Source organism: Polistes fuscatus, unplaced genomic scaffold, assembly GCF_010416935.1.
Source record: "Polistes fuscatus isolate 324 unplaced genomic scaffold, CU_Pfus_HIC Scaffold23, whole genome shotgun sequence".
Taxonomy (NCBI): Eukaryota; Metazoa; Arthropoda; class Insecta; order Hymenoptera; family Vespidae; genus Polistes; species Polistes fuscatus.
Genome location: NW_025113100.1, coordinates 2,242,357 through 2,258,355, shown reverse-complemented (window position 1 = coordinate 2,258,355; position 15,999 = coordinate 2,242,357). Strand labels below are relative to the sequence as shown.

Genomic DNA, 15,999 nt, shown 5'->3' with positions numbered 1-15,999 from the left:
ACACTTCAAACAAGTGTCTCGATAATGATATTGATATATCGTTCACAGTAATTACATTAATTAATACATTCTTTTCGTAACGATATAAATAAGACAAGGTATCATACAGAGAAGTATATGTTAACAAGTTTTTTTTTTTTTTTTTTCTTTTAAAGAAAAAGAAGTAAAAATTAACGCATAGGACATTGAACTATTAAGTTAAAGACTTCACTCTCATGGAACGGTAATGTTTTGCTTTTTAGTTGCCAAGCAACTGAATTTATATATCTATAAAATAGATACACACACATCGACAGATTTTTACAAAATAAACAGAGTAAAAAAACAGAAATAAGTCGAAAAAATAGAAAATTATGTTTTAATTGCATTTAAAAAAGAAAAGACAACAAAAATTGTATTAAACATTATGGAAAATATTATAAATCATTTATTATTTATAAGATTACATTTAGTTTAAATAACAGATATCTTAAAATAATCTAACAGATAAGTATGTGAAATATTTTGTGGATTAGTTCACGTTTTTATTATTCATTTATTTATGTTTCTTTTTTTTATTTTTATTCCAATTAAATGAACATTAATGCAAATTTACGTGTTTCCTTCTTTAACATCGTATCTCAAATTAATCATCTTATTTGCAATTATAATGAATATGAATATTTCCAATCTATTAATTATTTCTGATCGATTACCAGCAAATGTAAAATATCACAGCATCGCTGACGGTAAATTAATAAAGAATGAAAAATAAACTAACAATTCATAAAGTGATAAAACAAAAAAAGTTGAACAAATTTTCATTAAGCATCATATAATTCATTCTCAATACGTGTGTGTATTTTTTTATTATATACTAAAAATATATATACGTTCTTAACTCTTGCACACAATTATTTATTACAGATATAATATATAATTGTATTTGCTAGTTTATAACACATATGTTATAAAAATTTCAATTATTTCATAAAATAAATAAATCATCGAAGATTTTAAAATTGAAAGTTTTAAGTTAAGTAAAAGGCCTGCTTTTTGCTTCTAAATAGTATACCACCAAATTCTTAACAAAATTTATACTAATACAACGATCGATAGTTATGCGTTTACAATTTAATATATTCGACTCGAGCACATCGCCATGTTATTTCTTTTGTGCTCTATGTATTTTCAATTGTATGTAGAAACATGTATTAACTATAGGCTCTAGTTCGTCAATTTAGCAAAGCCGATTCTACATTCTTTTTTCTCCAAAGGATTACGATTATTAAAAAATATGATCGCCGATCGCATGGATGTAATCAATATATTACAGTGCAAAAAAAACTATGCGTAGTAATGAATATATTTTATCATTAGATTACAATTTAATATATTCGACTCGAGCAACATCGCATGTTATTTCTTTTGTGCTCTATGTATTTTCAATTGTATGTAGAACATGTATTAACTATAGGCTCTAGTTCGTCAATTTAGCAAAGCCGATTCTACATTCTTTTTTCTCCAAAGGATTACGATTATTAAAAAATATGATCGCCGATCGCATGGATGTAATCAATATATTACAGTGCAAAAAAAACTATGCGTAGTAATGAATATATTTTATCATTAGAATTATTCTATATAAGCAAATCCTTTTAATATGGATGAAGATTGATCATATTTGCAAGTATTTTCTTTGATTTCCTTCCTTCCTTCCTTCCTTCCTTCCTTTCTTTTTTTCTTTCTTTCTTTCTTTCTTTACACATTGATCTAATTTCATTTGTATTAAAAAATCTTAAGAATTATTACGTGTTTATTAGATAAGCTGCCAACTTGTCTAAAATGTTTCTTAATTATATATATTATGTTTCTTTCTTGTCGGTATTGTTTTACAATACCCTTTTTTAATATCCAGCCAATAAGTAATTCTTTTACTTTCTCTGTACATACAAGAATTTATCCTAGATTATTCGTTTACAAAGAAATATAATAAAGAATAATATAACAAATTGCTAACTAACTTATTAGTAAAATGTATATAAGGTTAATATAAAACATGCACGTATACGATAATAAACATATAGATGCAAACCTAGATAATAAAATATTGTGAAAACTTTTAAGAGCGATACCTAGTATGCTAGTATGCTAGTATGAACGTAATTAAATTGTGTATATGCGTAATACGTACATATTATATTTAAAGAAAGAAAAAAAAAGAAAAAAGTTAACAAAGTAAATAATGAGGTAGACCTATCCTACATAATGTATGAAGAATCAAACGATTCGTATGCATTTGGGTTTGGTCCATTATTACTTATATAAATTATATGATGTTTGTGCCCACATAGAATAGGAGTATATGCGACGATCACGTAACCTAATCTTAACGCAAATACCCTGACATGGTTTTTTGTACTTTGACAACTTATAATAAATAGTAATAAATAATAAATAATGTATATACTTCATAAAAGAGCCTCCAAAGATACATTGTAAGCCATATAGATGCATTAAGTCATATTAATGTTACGTGATTAACGCATAAATTCCCCCCCCAAAAAAAAAAAAAATCAAATACAAGATACGTAACATATATATACATATATATATATATATATATATATATATATGTATTGAAAAATCAATGACACTTTGTGTGAGTTTATTAAAGCAGCTCTTTTTCCAACCGGAATGCTATGCATAAAAGAAAAAACTTGCTCAGTTTATTTCTCCTTTAAATTGTAGTAAACATCCCACTGCCCCAAAATAACCCTGAAGAGGAAAAATCTTTTATTAGATAGATTTCATTTTTTATCGTCTATTATTATTTTTGTTATATCTTACCTCATGCTCTAAAAACAGAGCTTTCATTGTTCCTTTAGACCAATAATCCATAGCATAGGCCAATAATTTCATAGAAATAGGATTGACCCTAAGGAAGTTACCGACAAATACCACCTACAAATAAAAAAAATGTTTTTTTCGTTTTTTTTTTTTCAGTAAATGTCGAAAGTAATTAATATGTTTCTCGCTAATATTATTTTATATATATAATAATATGTTACCCTTTCTATTTTTTCATTAACGGCACACATACGTGCTATGGAACCAATATTATTGGTGATAGTAACAAGGGTTGCACGAGCAAGATCCTCCTTTGTAACTGCGTTACGACGTTCTTTAGAGTTCATTTGTCCAAAACTAAACAAATTGACCAAAATTATAAATTATACGTGAAACACAGTAGAATAAAATTAAAGAAAGGAAAAAAAAAATTGTTGTTCAAAACAATGCTGTTTACCTGCTGGCAACGAGATCTCCAGGAAGACCGAATGGCCCGTAATCACCCCCATAGATGTCTTTTACTAATTTGTCTACTCTAGTGTTGTCGCCACCTGTTGCTAATTCAATCGCTTCTTCAAAAGTGTTACAACCAGTGAGTAAACAGCATAATCCTAAGAAAGTTCCACCACCTAAACTGCGAAGATCATTTATATGTTACACACAAGGTTCATTGCTATAATTTCCAATTATTACTAATGTTAATGTCGTCGCGTAAATAACTTACCTCGTTCCAGATATTCTCTTATAATTCTCTGGTCCATACACCGCTAATATACTGACACCTGAACCTATATTTACAAGCTGTAACAGAAATTTCCAAACGATTAATATATAATAATCCATTTTTCTGTCTGTCTGTCTGTCTGTGTTTGCACATGTATGTGTTTAATTAATATTAATATGTCTTACCAAAAATGGATAAGGTTCGGAAAAATCATATGGTATTTTTTGACATCTGGTATCATCCGTTGGGTGAGACCAATAATAGCATTCGTGTGGATTAGTTATTTCGACATAAAGTATGCCACGTATTAAGCTGTCCAGTTCATCAAACTTTGCCAAACTCATATTCACTTCCTATAAATTAGATCGCATAGTTTTATAAAAGTTCATTGGATATAATGAATAACGTAGATAAAATTGACAAGTACCTTCTTGAAATTTTCTTCAAATTTGAAGGCTCCGCCACCAGTTGCGCAAACAGTGGTCACAAGATTTGCCATACCTTTAGACTTCGCTAATGCTAGAAAATTTCCCATTTCACTGGTAGGGAATCTAATAAAGTGTAAAGTACCACGTCTGCCTCTTATACAAACATTGTCCATCTATAAAGTGAAATAAAATGAAATAAAATGGAAACAATTTATCTTCAATTTATCCAGACTGAAATACAAAAATCAAACTCGTACCTGCAAATGAGTATCCCTATGACCTGTTTTTCCATAGGCTGAATTTTTCGTGAGATATCGTCGAATATTTTTAAGCGTTTCAAGTTCAGCGTCAGCTTCATCTCTCGTTATATCTTTAGGTTCAAAATATACTAGTTTACATAATGTACCACCTATATCCATTCCGAACCACGGCATTGCTATAAAAAATAATTGTATATAATAAGCTAAAATATATAATAACGTAACATTTATGATATATAGTATTTGAAACATTTTTAAAAAAGAAAAGTTACTATGCGGGGGGAAATAAAAAAGCTAATGTTTTATAAATTAGAGTATATCGTATAGTATAAGTTAAATTGAATAAGTATGTTAAACGTGGTGCTATATAACTAAATAAAAAACCAAAAATTATAATAAATGCAAAACCAAACGCAAGCAAAATTAAAAAAATATAAATATAAATATATGAAACACAAAGTATGATACTAAAAAAGGAAGTAGATAATTTATCCTATAGCACAAACAAAAGAATTTAATATATAAATGCTATAAAAATAAAGATGAAAATAAAATTGGCTAATCCAAGCGCACACATACAATTTACTGACTCACACGGTGGTGAATTATTCTTTGATTCGCTTTCCATCATTCCTGCCCCAGAATAACCATTAGTTGCCATGATTTTTTTTTTCAAAATGTTCTTATAACTCTGCTTTGGATACATGGTTAGAATCTAAATTTCTTATCGTAAATGTCTGCAATGTCACGAACAACTTCTTAGCTATAAAAAAAAAAACAAGCAAAAAAATGCAAAATAGTTAAATAAAAAATCATTAGTTTAAATGAACATTAAATTTTATGTTAGGATAAATAAATAAATATAAAATAATGCAATAGCTCTCTTCTTACTAAACTAATCTAGTTATGCGTCTCTCTCTCTCTCTCTCTCAATACTAACAACTGGTTAACAAGTATAGTCAACTTTTAACCAGACTGAACTCTGTACTGCCATTTATCTTTGTAGAAGCAAAGGTTACACCTTAATTATGCATGTCATGAACAGGAAACGTGAATAGATATTAACATAAGTAAAGAGTTGAATATATTTCATTTATAGATATAACTTATATTATTTTATCTATTTTATATTACGAATTATTTCATTTGAGATACAATTATTTGACTCTAAAAGGAAGATGAAAACTAAAAATGCTACAATTGTTGTTCATATTTATTACTATAGTTAGATTATTTTTACTACTGCTAAAGAATCATTTTTAGATCATTAAATGAATAAAACAAGCAACTATTTCTCTGTTTCATAATTTAAAAAATTATATATAAGTTATAGATAGAAGTAACATATTAGAAATTCGAAATAAAGTTAAATAAAATTTGGTAATTCTACAAAATTAAAGAAAAATTAATTGTGCATTAGATTGTTTTAAGTCGTTAGCGGTTTCTTTTAATTTGTAATTATTTTATCAAGAATAGTTAGCGACAAGAAATATAAATTTATATAAGAAAAATATTCTTTAATATTTATATTTAATAAATGTGTTCTAATTATAATTGCACTATATAAAAATAAAACTTTAAATGCAAATCATTTCTATGAAAAAATATAAATTTTCAAATTATTTTATACGCTGCGTGAGATATTAACGACACCGTCGACTGTATATGTTTTGACGAAAGAGTATAATCGTCATCAACTTTACGAGAGAGAGAGAGAGAGAGAGAGAGAGAGAGAGAGAGAGAGATCAAAAACGAATCATACGATCGGTTAACAAACAGGACGTGACCTAAACTCTTAGAGTCTCACGTGACACCGATGATTTCGACCTTGCAGATTTTTTTATTCTTATTATATACACCGAGAGACAATAATGAAATTAATAATCTATCGAATGAGAACGAGGAAAAGAAATAAAAAGAGAGAGAGAGAAAGAAAGAAAATGAAATAAAATAAGCGCAATATGAATGTACAAATGTACGCGCCTGATGCGCGTGCGTGTGTGCGCGCGCGCGCGTGTGCGTGAAAATATGTAAAAATGTCATAAAACGATCGTTTATACCTGAGCTCTTGCATCGAGAAGAATGAAAACGTAATAATAAATACAATATCGTTGAAATAACTGTACTAAAAACGGTACATTAAGCGATAAAATGACACTGACAACGGCGACAACGACGACAACGGCGACAACGGCGACAACAACGACGACGACGACGATGACGACGACGACAATTGTTTTTCGGCTTACCTAAAGGCGTCATTTTGTGCATAAACAATTTTAGTATCCTCCGAATTTGAAGAAATATCCAAACATATTATTCCTGTTAAGTGATAGATATAAGTATACAAGATATAAGATCCAGTTATCGGCTATCTTTCGACATATAACGGTAATCTTGACAATTCTTCGATTAGAAATTTGTATTTTTCTTTCATTGACACCAAATTGTTAATACGTGAACGTTGATCCATAGTCTTTTTTGCTTTGTATTTCTTGACGCATTTATTACATGGTCACAATTTATGATAAAAAAGAAATTATAATCAATAGAGAAACATTCACATAAGCGTTCTAATGTTCTTATCAATTAAAATCAAGTAGAATGAAGACCACATGAATTCACCAAGAACCGCACACACACATTCCTATTTATCTGATAAGTGCTAAATTACTAGCGCCATCTTCTTTCTCTCGCTTTTTGGTAGTACACTGATCGATTACTATGTATATGCATACATGCTCACATATACATTTTAAATGTTCATTCAGATTATGTAAAATTATAAATGAATGAAAATTAATATTTAGATCGACACTGCAAATAATTGTTCTTTTATTTATCCATGATTTTATTATTTGTATTTTTCAAAAATTCTTTCAATCAGAAATATATATATTAAGCAGTGTATATCACTATATTTATTACGCTTTAAACTTTTAAACTTCTAAACTAAAACTAAACAACTAAAATGCAAATGACAGAAAACTAAAGTTTTCTTTCTAATAGTTTATTTTTAATATTTGTTCATATACACGATACAATATACTACCTTACGTGTCTACTATGCGACAATGATTAAGAACATTGCGCGCGAGCCATCATTGAAATTTTCTGCGCTTTTTGTACTATGTCTGGGCAACGTCTACGACGTACAAGTCTACAGTCCTGAAAAAATCCTTCGTTTCTTGGGAATCCGTGCGACCCATCGGAATAAGTTACCAAACCTACATTGATAATGTTATATAGTAAATATTACATATAACAAAGAAAATAAATATTTCTTTATGACGGTTGGATCTTTATAAGTATTATTACAAACCTAAGCCCCATACTCTTCCGCCACGAAATTCTCCCTCGAACTTCATACCATCGGCTCTCCAAAATACCCCATGTCCGTGGAACCAACCCTGCATGAATTCACCTTCGTATCTATGTGTATTAGCGAATAATATTATTTTACGTATTATAAAGTTGCACGTAATATAAATAGTTTGATAGGCTGATGTATAATAAAATGATACATTAAGTTTACGTACTTTGCTCCATCGGGAAATATAATAATGCCTAAACCGGAACAAAGTCCGTTCTGAAAGGAACCGTCATATCGTGTACCATCGGGAAGAAGAAACGAACCAGCTCCATGTTTCAATCCTCTGTTATTCCAATCGCCAATATATTTTGTTCCATCATCATATTTGTATGCACCTGTCTTAGCCACACCTATAGACAGATTTGACAACGATGACTTTTTCTACGAATTTAAATTGTTTCTTTGTTCTTAAATACATCTTTCTTTTTTTCATGCTAATTGCAAGATTTTACAATATATTTAACTTATTTTTTACTTACATATTTATTAATATATATATATATATATAATAAATATATAAATAAAATTTCTATCATTTAAGATCTTACCATCACCCATGCTTCCAACAAACTAATTTTATTAGTGGGAACTTTCAGGTTTAAATTCAATTACTGAAATTAATTCTTTATTTGATTATGAAGCAGTATGTACAGTATAAGTCTAGCATATTATATAAGTAATGTTGCTTTCTTTTTTTTTTCTTCGTTTTTTCAATTTATAAATAAATGTTCATATAAATATTAAAGTAATGCTTTCTTGCTTTTAACCGAATGTTTGTAAATATTATTTTACTACATATCATATCAAATAAATATCGTATTCAAAGTAAATGCATATAATCAAAATATATTATTATTATTATTATTGTATGCGCAACAAGTACTATTTTTAAAGGGTTACAAAATTAGTGTACGATTTTAAGAATGTAAGATATTTGTACATATTATGCGTATATGTATTATTTTTTTTCTTTTTTTATTATTATGGACACGTATACTACGCTTTTACTTATCGTTCAATTGAGATGTTTTACATGATTTTTAATAAGTAAGTAAATTCAGCAATACGAATGAGTTAGAACAAGTTAACAAATTTTATTATAATTATTATAATAATATTAAACTTGAAAAGAAAGTAATTAATTAAGTCCAACTGATGTAAATTATTTACTAATTCATTCATTTTTTATTCCACCAGGTGTGGAAACCAAAAACCAATGGGTTCTAGCTTTTACAGCTGCTTTCCTTACTAAACGTTTTTTATCGTCAAGAACCTTTTGGAGCTTTTCTAAAACGTTTGGTTTATATATGTTAATCAATATAGCAGGATAATACGTGTAACACGTTAAACAGTCTAAAGCTACAATTCTGATGTTCTGAAAAAGAAATATAATTATTATTATTATTATTATTATTATATAATCAATGGATGTAAATAATAACTAATATAAATAATTACCATTGATTTATGGGTCGACAATTGCAAAAGTTTTGGAAGGAAAGATTGCATCTTATCGGAAAAAATCTTATGTTTTGTATCTAATAAAAGTTTTAAAACTGTCAAAGTAGAAAGAACCAATTTTTCATTGTCCAAGGATAGAGATTCAAAGAGAATAAGAACTAACTGTTATTGGAAATAAATATTATTATTATTATTATTATTATTATTTATTAAGTAATAATATTAAAAAAATAATATAAACTTACATCCGATAAATGAATGTACAATAATTCGGTAGGTATTTCTTCTATTAAATAAGTTAAAGCAATTAAATAATTTTGTCTTGAATTCTTTACAAAATTATTATTTTGCTTTAATAAATGTTGAAATATTCTTTGTTTATAAAATATCTTTATATTACAAAAGTTTTCATACGTTAAAGCATCTTCCATATTACACGTTAACATTTTATATTCTTGAGCAACATATTCGCCTACTTCATTATGTTTGAGCATTTCTGTAATCTACAAAAATAATATAATATTATTAATTTTCATGAATGCAATCCATATCTTGCGTGCATTCTTATACTTGTATTAATTTAAAAAAATGTATACGTACAACATTGAGACAATCTTGAGAATTACAACTTCCTTTTGTAACAGCTGCTTTCGTTAACCAAATATATAAAATAACAGTTGCCTGTTTCGTATTTACATCAGAATTACATTCCAAATTTGTCTTTACTTTTTCTTGAAGATATAAAAAACAATTTTTAAAATGTTCCATATTATTCATTTTGTTTAGTATCACGGAAAGTAATTGACAAGATATCAATCTTGTAATAGAATTAGAATTATTTATCGCTAAGTTGTATAGACTTTCTAATAAACTATTATCAAGCGTTAACTTAACGTCTTGTCGTAAAGAAATAAGTAAACTGATTATCACAGTAATAACATTAGTATCGCAAGTTTGTTGCGTTATTTGGACAATATATTTATCCTTAATCGTTTGTTGATCCTCAATGGAAAGACCTCTCACAACACATTGGCAAATATTCGATATAAGGGACAATTTATCAGTGGAAGTATTTGTTGTAAACGATATTAATTTATCAACGATGTTACATTCATTGTACAAATAATATTGGATACCAAAATTATTGTCTTTAGTTGAAACAAGTTTATGAATACAATTTAATGCGGTAAGACTTATCTCCGAATTAAGAGAATTTCCCGCACTAAGAATTTTTGGTAAAATTTCATTGGCTAATTTTGGAATTTTTGCAATTACGGATAATGCTTGTAACCTATGAATTTTAACTTTTACATTTGTATCGTCTGAAATATACAAATAATACAAAATATATATAAAAATAGAAAAGAACTTTTTCATTAGTTGAATATAAATAAATTCATTAATTATTTACCTGTATCTATCTGAAGTTTTTCTTGAGTCAATGTTAATACTTCATTTGGATATAAAGCAGCGAATTCTGCAAGGCATGCATGACAAATTTTTATCAATAACACATTGCCGTTATCAATTTCGTTACATATAGTATCGTATAATAAAATTCTTTGAGTCTGATTTAAATAAGCTCTTTGTATCATCAAACCAATAAGTATTTTACTTCTTAATTCTATATATTTGTCAGTTAATTCATCGATATATAGCTGCGGAATGTCTGTCCAAGTTAATTCTGGGATACCTATAAAAACATGAAGTCTATTAAAATATTATTTTTGTACATTAAAAAATCACTATCAAATATTACAATCTTTAAAAGGTCACAATTTATCATTAATTAAATACATACTTTTGATAGGGAAACCTAATTCAGAGGCAATTTTAATGAAATTATTTAAAGTATCTATTATGATGACTTTATCCAATAATGTTTTTTTTGTAGAATAATGACCAAGAAAAATTGGCACTATAACACGTAATACGTGTATACAAGTTTGTTTATTCACCCTCGCTACAGCCTCTAATAAATTTTTTACCGGTCTGAATAAACTTAATTGTATATCACATAAAGACATTTTAGTATCCGTTAATATTTTTTCAATAAATGTTTCATGAAGTCTTTTATTGACAGTTATAATTTCAATTAATGTAGCTAATGTCTTAAGGGTAGCATTTTTCGTTTCCAAATCACCACCAGACATAACTTCTTTTCTCATAATAGACCAAAGTTCCGAAAGATATGGTTCCAATCTGTTTGCGCCAAATACATTGGCACTTTTGCATAACAAATTCAAGGAGTCCAATTTGGCAACTTTAAGATCGGAAGATAATTTGTCCATTATAAGCGGTAAACAAAATTCAGCAAATTCAGGAGTCGCGTAGAGGCAAGGTGCTAACAACTCGGCCAAGTCTTCTCGCGTTATACTGACCATGTCTGTATTGATCTGCAAATAATAATATATTATGTCGCGCGTACGCAAATATTTCTAATATCATATATTTATAATCACAGGACATTTGTAATTACAGGATTAAAATCTATCGGGAAGTAACACGAGATGACATCAAACATTTCTTCCGTTAAATGTCCCAATTGAAATTCTTTGATAAAATTTGGAAGTGCGTTGAACAGTAACATAAGATTCCTAGGATCACGTTCTCCATCGATAGAAGACATAACTCCGTAAACAAAATCAATTCCCATTTGTTTCAAATCATCCAATTTATTTTGTAATAGTGTTATAAAAATTTTATAGATGTTACGACGATCTTCTAAAAGTTGAGCTTGACATTGAACATGTTCGAACATGTTTGTGAATAAATAAACTGGTGCGTCATGAGGTAGATTAGTCATTTGAACCTAAGAAAAAAATAATAAGAAAACATGAAAATATATATGATATAAATCAGCGATTAAATTGTTTTGAAATGTTTAAAATCTACAAATATTTACGTACTATTGTTAAAATTCCACGAATAACTGCTGGTAAAATGGTATGATGATCTTTTAATCTATCGCAATAGAATACTATGATAAAATGTAATTCGGATTCATTAAGAAAGTCATTTGGTATCTCTGAGAGTATGGAGGAAAGTGCAGTGATTCCTCTTTCTCGAACGTTGACAACCTCATTAGTTACAAAAGGACCTAATTCTTTAACTAATGTGCATAATTTTAAGTTTCCTAGTTGTATCTCTGGAATATTGTTGAAATAAAATATTAATAAATTACTTAGAGATAAATTTTTAATTATAAATTAATTGTTAAATAATCATTTATATTGGTTGAAAAAAGAAAAAAATAAGAAAAAAAATGCATATATTATTATTCTATTCTTAATACAATATGATAAAGTTTATAATTAATAATTACGATAATTAACTATAATACACTCACCCAAGGCTATATATTTACATATTGAAAGTAACGCGGGTCTATCATTAAAATTAGCCGATAACCTCTCTACAAGAGTGGAACTTGCTGGAGAAGCCATCTCCAAACATGCCTTCAGGCTAAGTGCTCTAGCAACGAAATTATAGTACGAGTTAACCTTAAAGAATTTATCATGTGCATTCTCCATTTACTTTCAAAGTAGATTTTTTTGCTCGATGGGTAATATTATATACGTATACGCACGCACACATACGTATGATGCACGATGCATGTGCATCGTGTATAACATATAATTCGATCATCGATCATCGATCATCGATCATTACGATCAAATATAAATAGGATAAATGATGACGATCCTAGAAAAAAATAAATAAAATGACACGATTCATAAAATTAAATTAGAACATTTCGTATTTCTATTTGAGGTTAGATTATAGCGCCCCTCGTGGCCGGAGGTTAACACTATATAAAACTAAAATGGACGAAAATGGCATGTGAGGTGTTGTTAAATTTCAGTGAAATGTTTAGTTTCTTTAGCCGCCTAGAATGGGAGGCTGCATAGGCATAACAAGGGCTAGAAATGCCTCAGTCGATGACACGTCAGGAAATTCAACGAGAACTAGCTCAGGTAAAACTAATAAGAGAATCGGTCAACTATAAATTACGCCTAACTTTAACTAACCTTGAAGTAGTTTTTCTTTTACCTTTAGATCTGCTCTGTAATGCGTCTTATATGTATATACATCTGACATAATTTGTTCTAAATGAATTTATCATTCGTAATTATAGTTTTTGTTTCTTTTAATTATAATTGATAACGTTTTAACGTAATAGCTTTGACAATTATATATCTATCCTCGTTGAAATTATTTATGTTTTATTTCAAAATTTTTTATAAGAGACATAAGGTTTGCTTGTCAAAATAATAAAATAGTAAATTATTTGTATGCTTAATTAATTATACGAATATAGGAATGTTAAATTGAAAATAGTATTTCATAATACATGGTACATATAATATTGTGTACACGTTACATTATTTATGTAGGAAATTCAAGAAAAAATCACCCACTTTGTCACGAGGTAATCAGATGGAAATCGGACGTACCTTTAACCGAAGGTCAACTAAGAAGTAAAAGAGATGAGTTTTGGGATACGGCTCCTGCATTTGATGGAAGAAAAGAAATATGGGATGCGTTGAGAGCTGGGGCGACTGCGGCAGAAGCACAGGATTATCAATTAGCGCAGGCCATATTAGATGGAGCTAATGTATCCGTGCCAAATGGCTTTTTAACAGAATGTTACGACGAATTAGGTACACGATATCAAGTCCCTATTTATTGTTTATCATATCCAATCAATATCGTAAAAGAGGATAGCGGCAGAGATTCACCAGCAGATTGTTCAGGTAAATTGTGTTTAATAAAATGACCGATATATATGTTTCATGTAAAACGGTATTTGTTTAGAACCAATAGACGGAGGAACTGAACAAACTTTAAAATTACGACTATCAACAACTTTAGGAGATGTTAAATTACCTGTATACAGCAAGGATACTATCGGTATTGCAAAAAAGAAATTACAAGTATGTATTATTAAATTAAAAAAAAAAGTATTTTTGTATTAATTTCATGTATCATGGTTTGAACTATATTTGGAATTTGTAAAATTAGAGTCAAGAAGGCCTAGAACCATCACGACAGCGGTGGTTTTTTGGTGGAAAATTATTAGGTGATAAGATGCATATAGAAGAAGCTAAAGTGCAGCCGGGTTATGTAATTCAAGTAATTGTAAATCCAGAAAAAACAGATGACAGTCCAGCTAAAACCAGTTGAATTTACATATATGCGTATATCGAAGTGACCAAACACACCGTTAAACCAATAATCCATACTAAGCACATTCTTGCACATATTCAAACAAATGTTTTGCACTTTTAATTGTATTTATCAAATCTAACGTGTATATTTAATTGAAATTGGTTTTATACAATGATAACATTAAATTTAAGTTTTAAGATTCTTTATCACAAATATCCTAATATTTAGATTCAATTATTAAACTTCAATTATATTTACAATTAGATATATGTTACAATGACTAGCAAATAACACGGAACATTGCGCATGTGTGTATGAGAATGTGCTTATTTTACTTAATGTTATCTATTTACATGTACAGTAAAAATCGACTGAGCTATATCTTCGACATCATCCAATATGCGAATGCAAAATTAATATACTATGCAAAGTTTTACAATTAAACATTTCTATTTAATTAATATTGAAAATGAGATTATCGTCATTATAATATTGTTACCAATGATAGTACTGGTGCTGTAAAATTATATAAAAAAGAAAAGGAAAGAAAAAAGAAAAACATATTTATGTAAGAAACTATAAATAATCTTGTTAAAAGCTATTACATAATTAACAATCAGACAAATAAAGTGTATCATTCATATTGGAAATTACAGCGATATTGTTGATAGTTTATCAGAGCAAAGTGAGGAATAACTCGATGGACAATAACAGAGAAAATGATTGAAAGATCATTAATACTAATTATTTTATTTTTATGTCCTCTTTCGTATGTAATAACTAACTTTATTATTTTTATTTGCATTAATTTTTTTTTTTTTTTTATAATTATTACTATTACTATTATTATTATATTCTTCTTCTTCTTATTATTATTAATTTCATTGTATTCCTATGGTTTAACGAATGTAGTATGTTATTGTAAATTCGTTTAATATATTATTTGAATACGTTTTATTTTATTTAAACAAATTAATATTTTACAGCACCGTATATATTTCATTATTAAATCTATAAATTGAAATATTTTACAGCAATGTAGAGAATTATGAAAAGCATAACTTTGCATACTTTGGAAAACATATATATATATATTATATATATATATATATATATATATATATACATATATACATATATAAATATAATATAATTTGATATGGCCTAAAAAAAGGCCTAAAAATCTATGATTCCTTCCTGTAAGTACTACTAAGATAATAAGATTAAGGTCTTTAAAAATAATTTATAACCAGATGAAGAAAATAAGACTATATCATGTGGAGATGACATGTGGAACTGAAGTATCATCTTTAGCACAGATTTATTTATAAATATTATTTGTCATTTCAATCATGTTGTCTCATGATTTCACCTATCTATATGTTGTCGTAATATTACGCACTTGCTGTTAAGGGGTCGAAATAAAATTGCTAACGCGTTGCTAGTCATAATTTTTGGCATTATTCAACGGAAGAAATGTGTTTGTTGTTCCATATGTCACAGAAACAAATGACCTAAATTGTAATAATATTATTGCAAATATTATGGCATAATATGCGAATGAATTTTTTAACTTTACTAACATAACTATTATGACATATAGCTTATTTCATATACATTCTAATTAATTATCAATATTGGGTTGCAGTGTGACAATGTGTGTGCGAGAATATGTATGTTATTTAGGGATGTGCGAGTACCACCTAACATCTAGTCGCGGTAAAGTTCATATTAAAATTATTAATAAATGAG

The 15,999-nt window shown here is 28.0% G+C and overlaps 4 protein-coding genes across 8 annotated transcripts; 1 reads left to right on the top strand and 3 right to left on the bottom strand.

The window, feature by feature from the left end:
• Positions 1 to 2,630: 2,630 nt before the first annotated feature.
• Positions 2,631 to 7,019, bottom strand: LOC122518200 (pantothenate kinase 3). 5 transcript variants are annotated; one of them, XM_043636959.1, is made up of 10 exons: positions 6,302 to 7,018; positions 4,821 to 5,004; positions 4,239 to 4,417; positions 3,981 to 4,154; positions 3,739 to 3,906; positions 3,554 to 3,630; positions 3,287 to 3,463; positions 3,051 to 3,186; positions 2,830 to 2,943; positions 2,631 to 2,757 (listed from the first exon to the last, which is right to left on the bottom strand). In XM_043636959.1, exons 2-10 carry the CDS (start codon positions 4,945 to 4,947, stop codon positions 2,704 to 2,706), a joined length of 1,206 nt encoding a protein of 401 aa, XP_043492894.1. In that variant the 5' UTR covers positions 4,948 to 5,004; positions 6,302 to 7,018; the 3' UTR covers positions 2,631 to 2,703. The 5 variants fall into 5 exon arrangements, with proteins under 5 accessions (XP_043492894.1, XP_043492892.1, XP_043492896.1 ...); XM_043636957.1 differs by having other exon boundaries at positions 6,491 to 7,018; XM_043636961.1 differs by having other exon boundaries at positions 4,836 to 5,004; positions 6,491 to 7,018.
• A 216-nt stretch (positions 7,020 to 7,235) lies between these two features.
• On the bottom strand, positions 7,236 to 8,255 carry LOC122518199 (MORN repeat-containing protein 4 homolog). The gene is made up of 4 exons (XM_043636956.1): positions 8,163 to 8,255; positions 7,781 to 7,964; positions 7,564 to 7,673; positions 7,236 to 7,468 (listed from the first exon to the last, which is right to left on the bottom strand). The coding sequence occupies exons 1-4, from the start codon at positions 8,170 to 8,172 to the stop codon at positions 7,320 to 7,322; spliced, it is 453 nt and encodes a 150-aa protein (XP_043492891.1). The 5' UTR covers positions 8,173 to 8,255; the 3' UTR covers positions 7,236 to 7,319.
• On the bottom strand, positions 8,223 to 12,625 carry LOC122518196 (MMS19 nucleotide excision repair protein). Its single transcript, XM_043636954.1, has 9 exons — positions 12,425 to 12,625; positions 11,985 to 12,223; positions 11,555 to 11,887; positions 10,877 to 11,471; positions 10,487 to 10,768; positions 9,676 to 10,397; positions 9,321 to 9,578; positions 9,073 to 9,237; positions 8,223 to 8,989 (listed from the first exon to the last, which is right to left on the bottom strand). Exons 1-9 carry the CDS (start codon positions 12,606 to 12,608, stop codon positions 8,789 to 8,791), a joined length of 2,979 nt encoding a protein of 992 aa, XP_043492889.1. The 5' UTR covers positions 12,609 to 12,625; the 3' UTR covers positions 8,223 to 8,788.
• A 250-nt stretch (positions 12,626 to 12,875) lies between these two features.
• LOC122518198 (ubiquitin domain-containing protein 1) lies at positions 12,876 to 15,720 on the top strand. Its single transcript, XM_043636955.1, has 4 exons — positions 12,876 to 13,052; positions 13,473 to 13,832; positions 13,894 to 14,012; positions 14,101 to 15,720. Exons 1-4 carry the CDS (start codon positions 12,971 to 12,973, stop codon positions 14,260 to 14,262), a joined length of 723 nt encoding a protein of 240 aa, XP_043492890.1. The 5' UTR covers positions 12,876 to 12,970; the 3' UTR covers positions 14,263 to 15,720.
• The last annotated feature ends 279 nt before the right edge of the window (positions 15,721 to 15,999 follow it).

Excerpts from the sequence above, each read along its gene's own strand:
- LOC122518196 (XM_043636954.1), bottom strand. The coding sequence starts at position 12,608 with ATGGAGAATGCACATGATAAATTCTTTAAGGTTAACTCGTACTATAAT. Across the intron at positions 10,769-10,876 it reads ATTAGGTTTCCCTATCAAAA|GTATCCCAGAATTAACTTGG; the intron begins GTATGTATTTAA and ends ATGTTTTTATAG. Across the intron at positions 9,579-9,675 it reads CTCAAGATTGTCTCAATGTT|ATTACAGAAATGCTCAAACA; the intron begins GTACGTATACAT and ends TTATTTTTGTAG.
- LOC122518198 (XM_043636955.1), top strand. The coding sequence starts at position 12,971 with ATGGGAGGCTGCATAGGCATAACAAGGGCTAGAAATGCCTCAGTCGAT. Across the intron at positions 13,053-13,472 it reads TTCAACGAGAACTAGCTCAG|GAAATTCAAGAAAAAATCAC; the intron begins GTAAAACTAATA and ends TTATTTATGTAG. Across the intron at positions 14,013-14,100 it reads TTGCAAAAAAGAAATTACAA|AGTCAAGAAGGCCTAGAACC; the intron begins GTATGTATTATT and ends TTGTAAAATTAG.
- LOC122518199 (XM_043636956.1), bottom strand. Across the intron at positions 7,674-7,780 it reads ATATTTCCCGATGGAGCAAA|ATACGAAGGTGAATTCATGC; the intron begins GTACGTAAACTT and ends TAATACACATAG. Across the intron at positions 7,469-7,563 it reads CGGAAGAGTATGGGGCTTAG|GTTTGGTAACTTATTCCGAT; the intron begins GTTTGTAATAAT and ends TTATCAATGTAG.
- LOC122518200 (XM_043636959.1), bottom strand. The coding sequence starts at position 4,947 with ATGTATCCAAAGCAGAGTTATAAGAACATTTTGAAAAAAAAAATCATG. Across the intron at positions 3,187-3,286 it reads GGAGATCTCGTTGCCAGCAG|TTTTGGACAAATGAACTCTA; the intron begins GTAAACAGCATT and ends CAATTTGTTTAG. Across the intron at positions 2,758-2,829 it reads CTCTGTTTTTAGAGCATGAG|GGTTATTTTGGGGCAGTGGG; the intron begins GTAAGATATAAC and ends TTTCCTCTTCAG.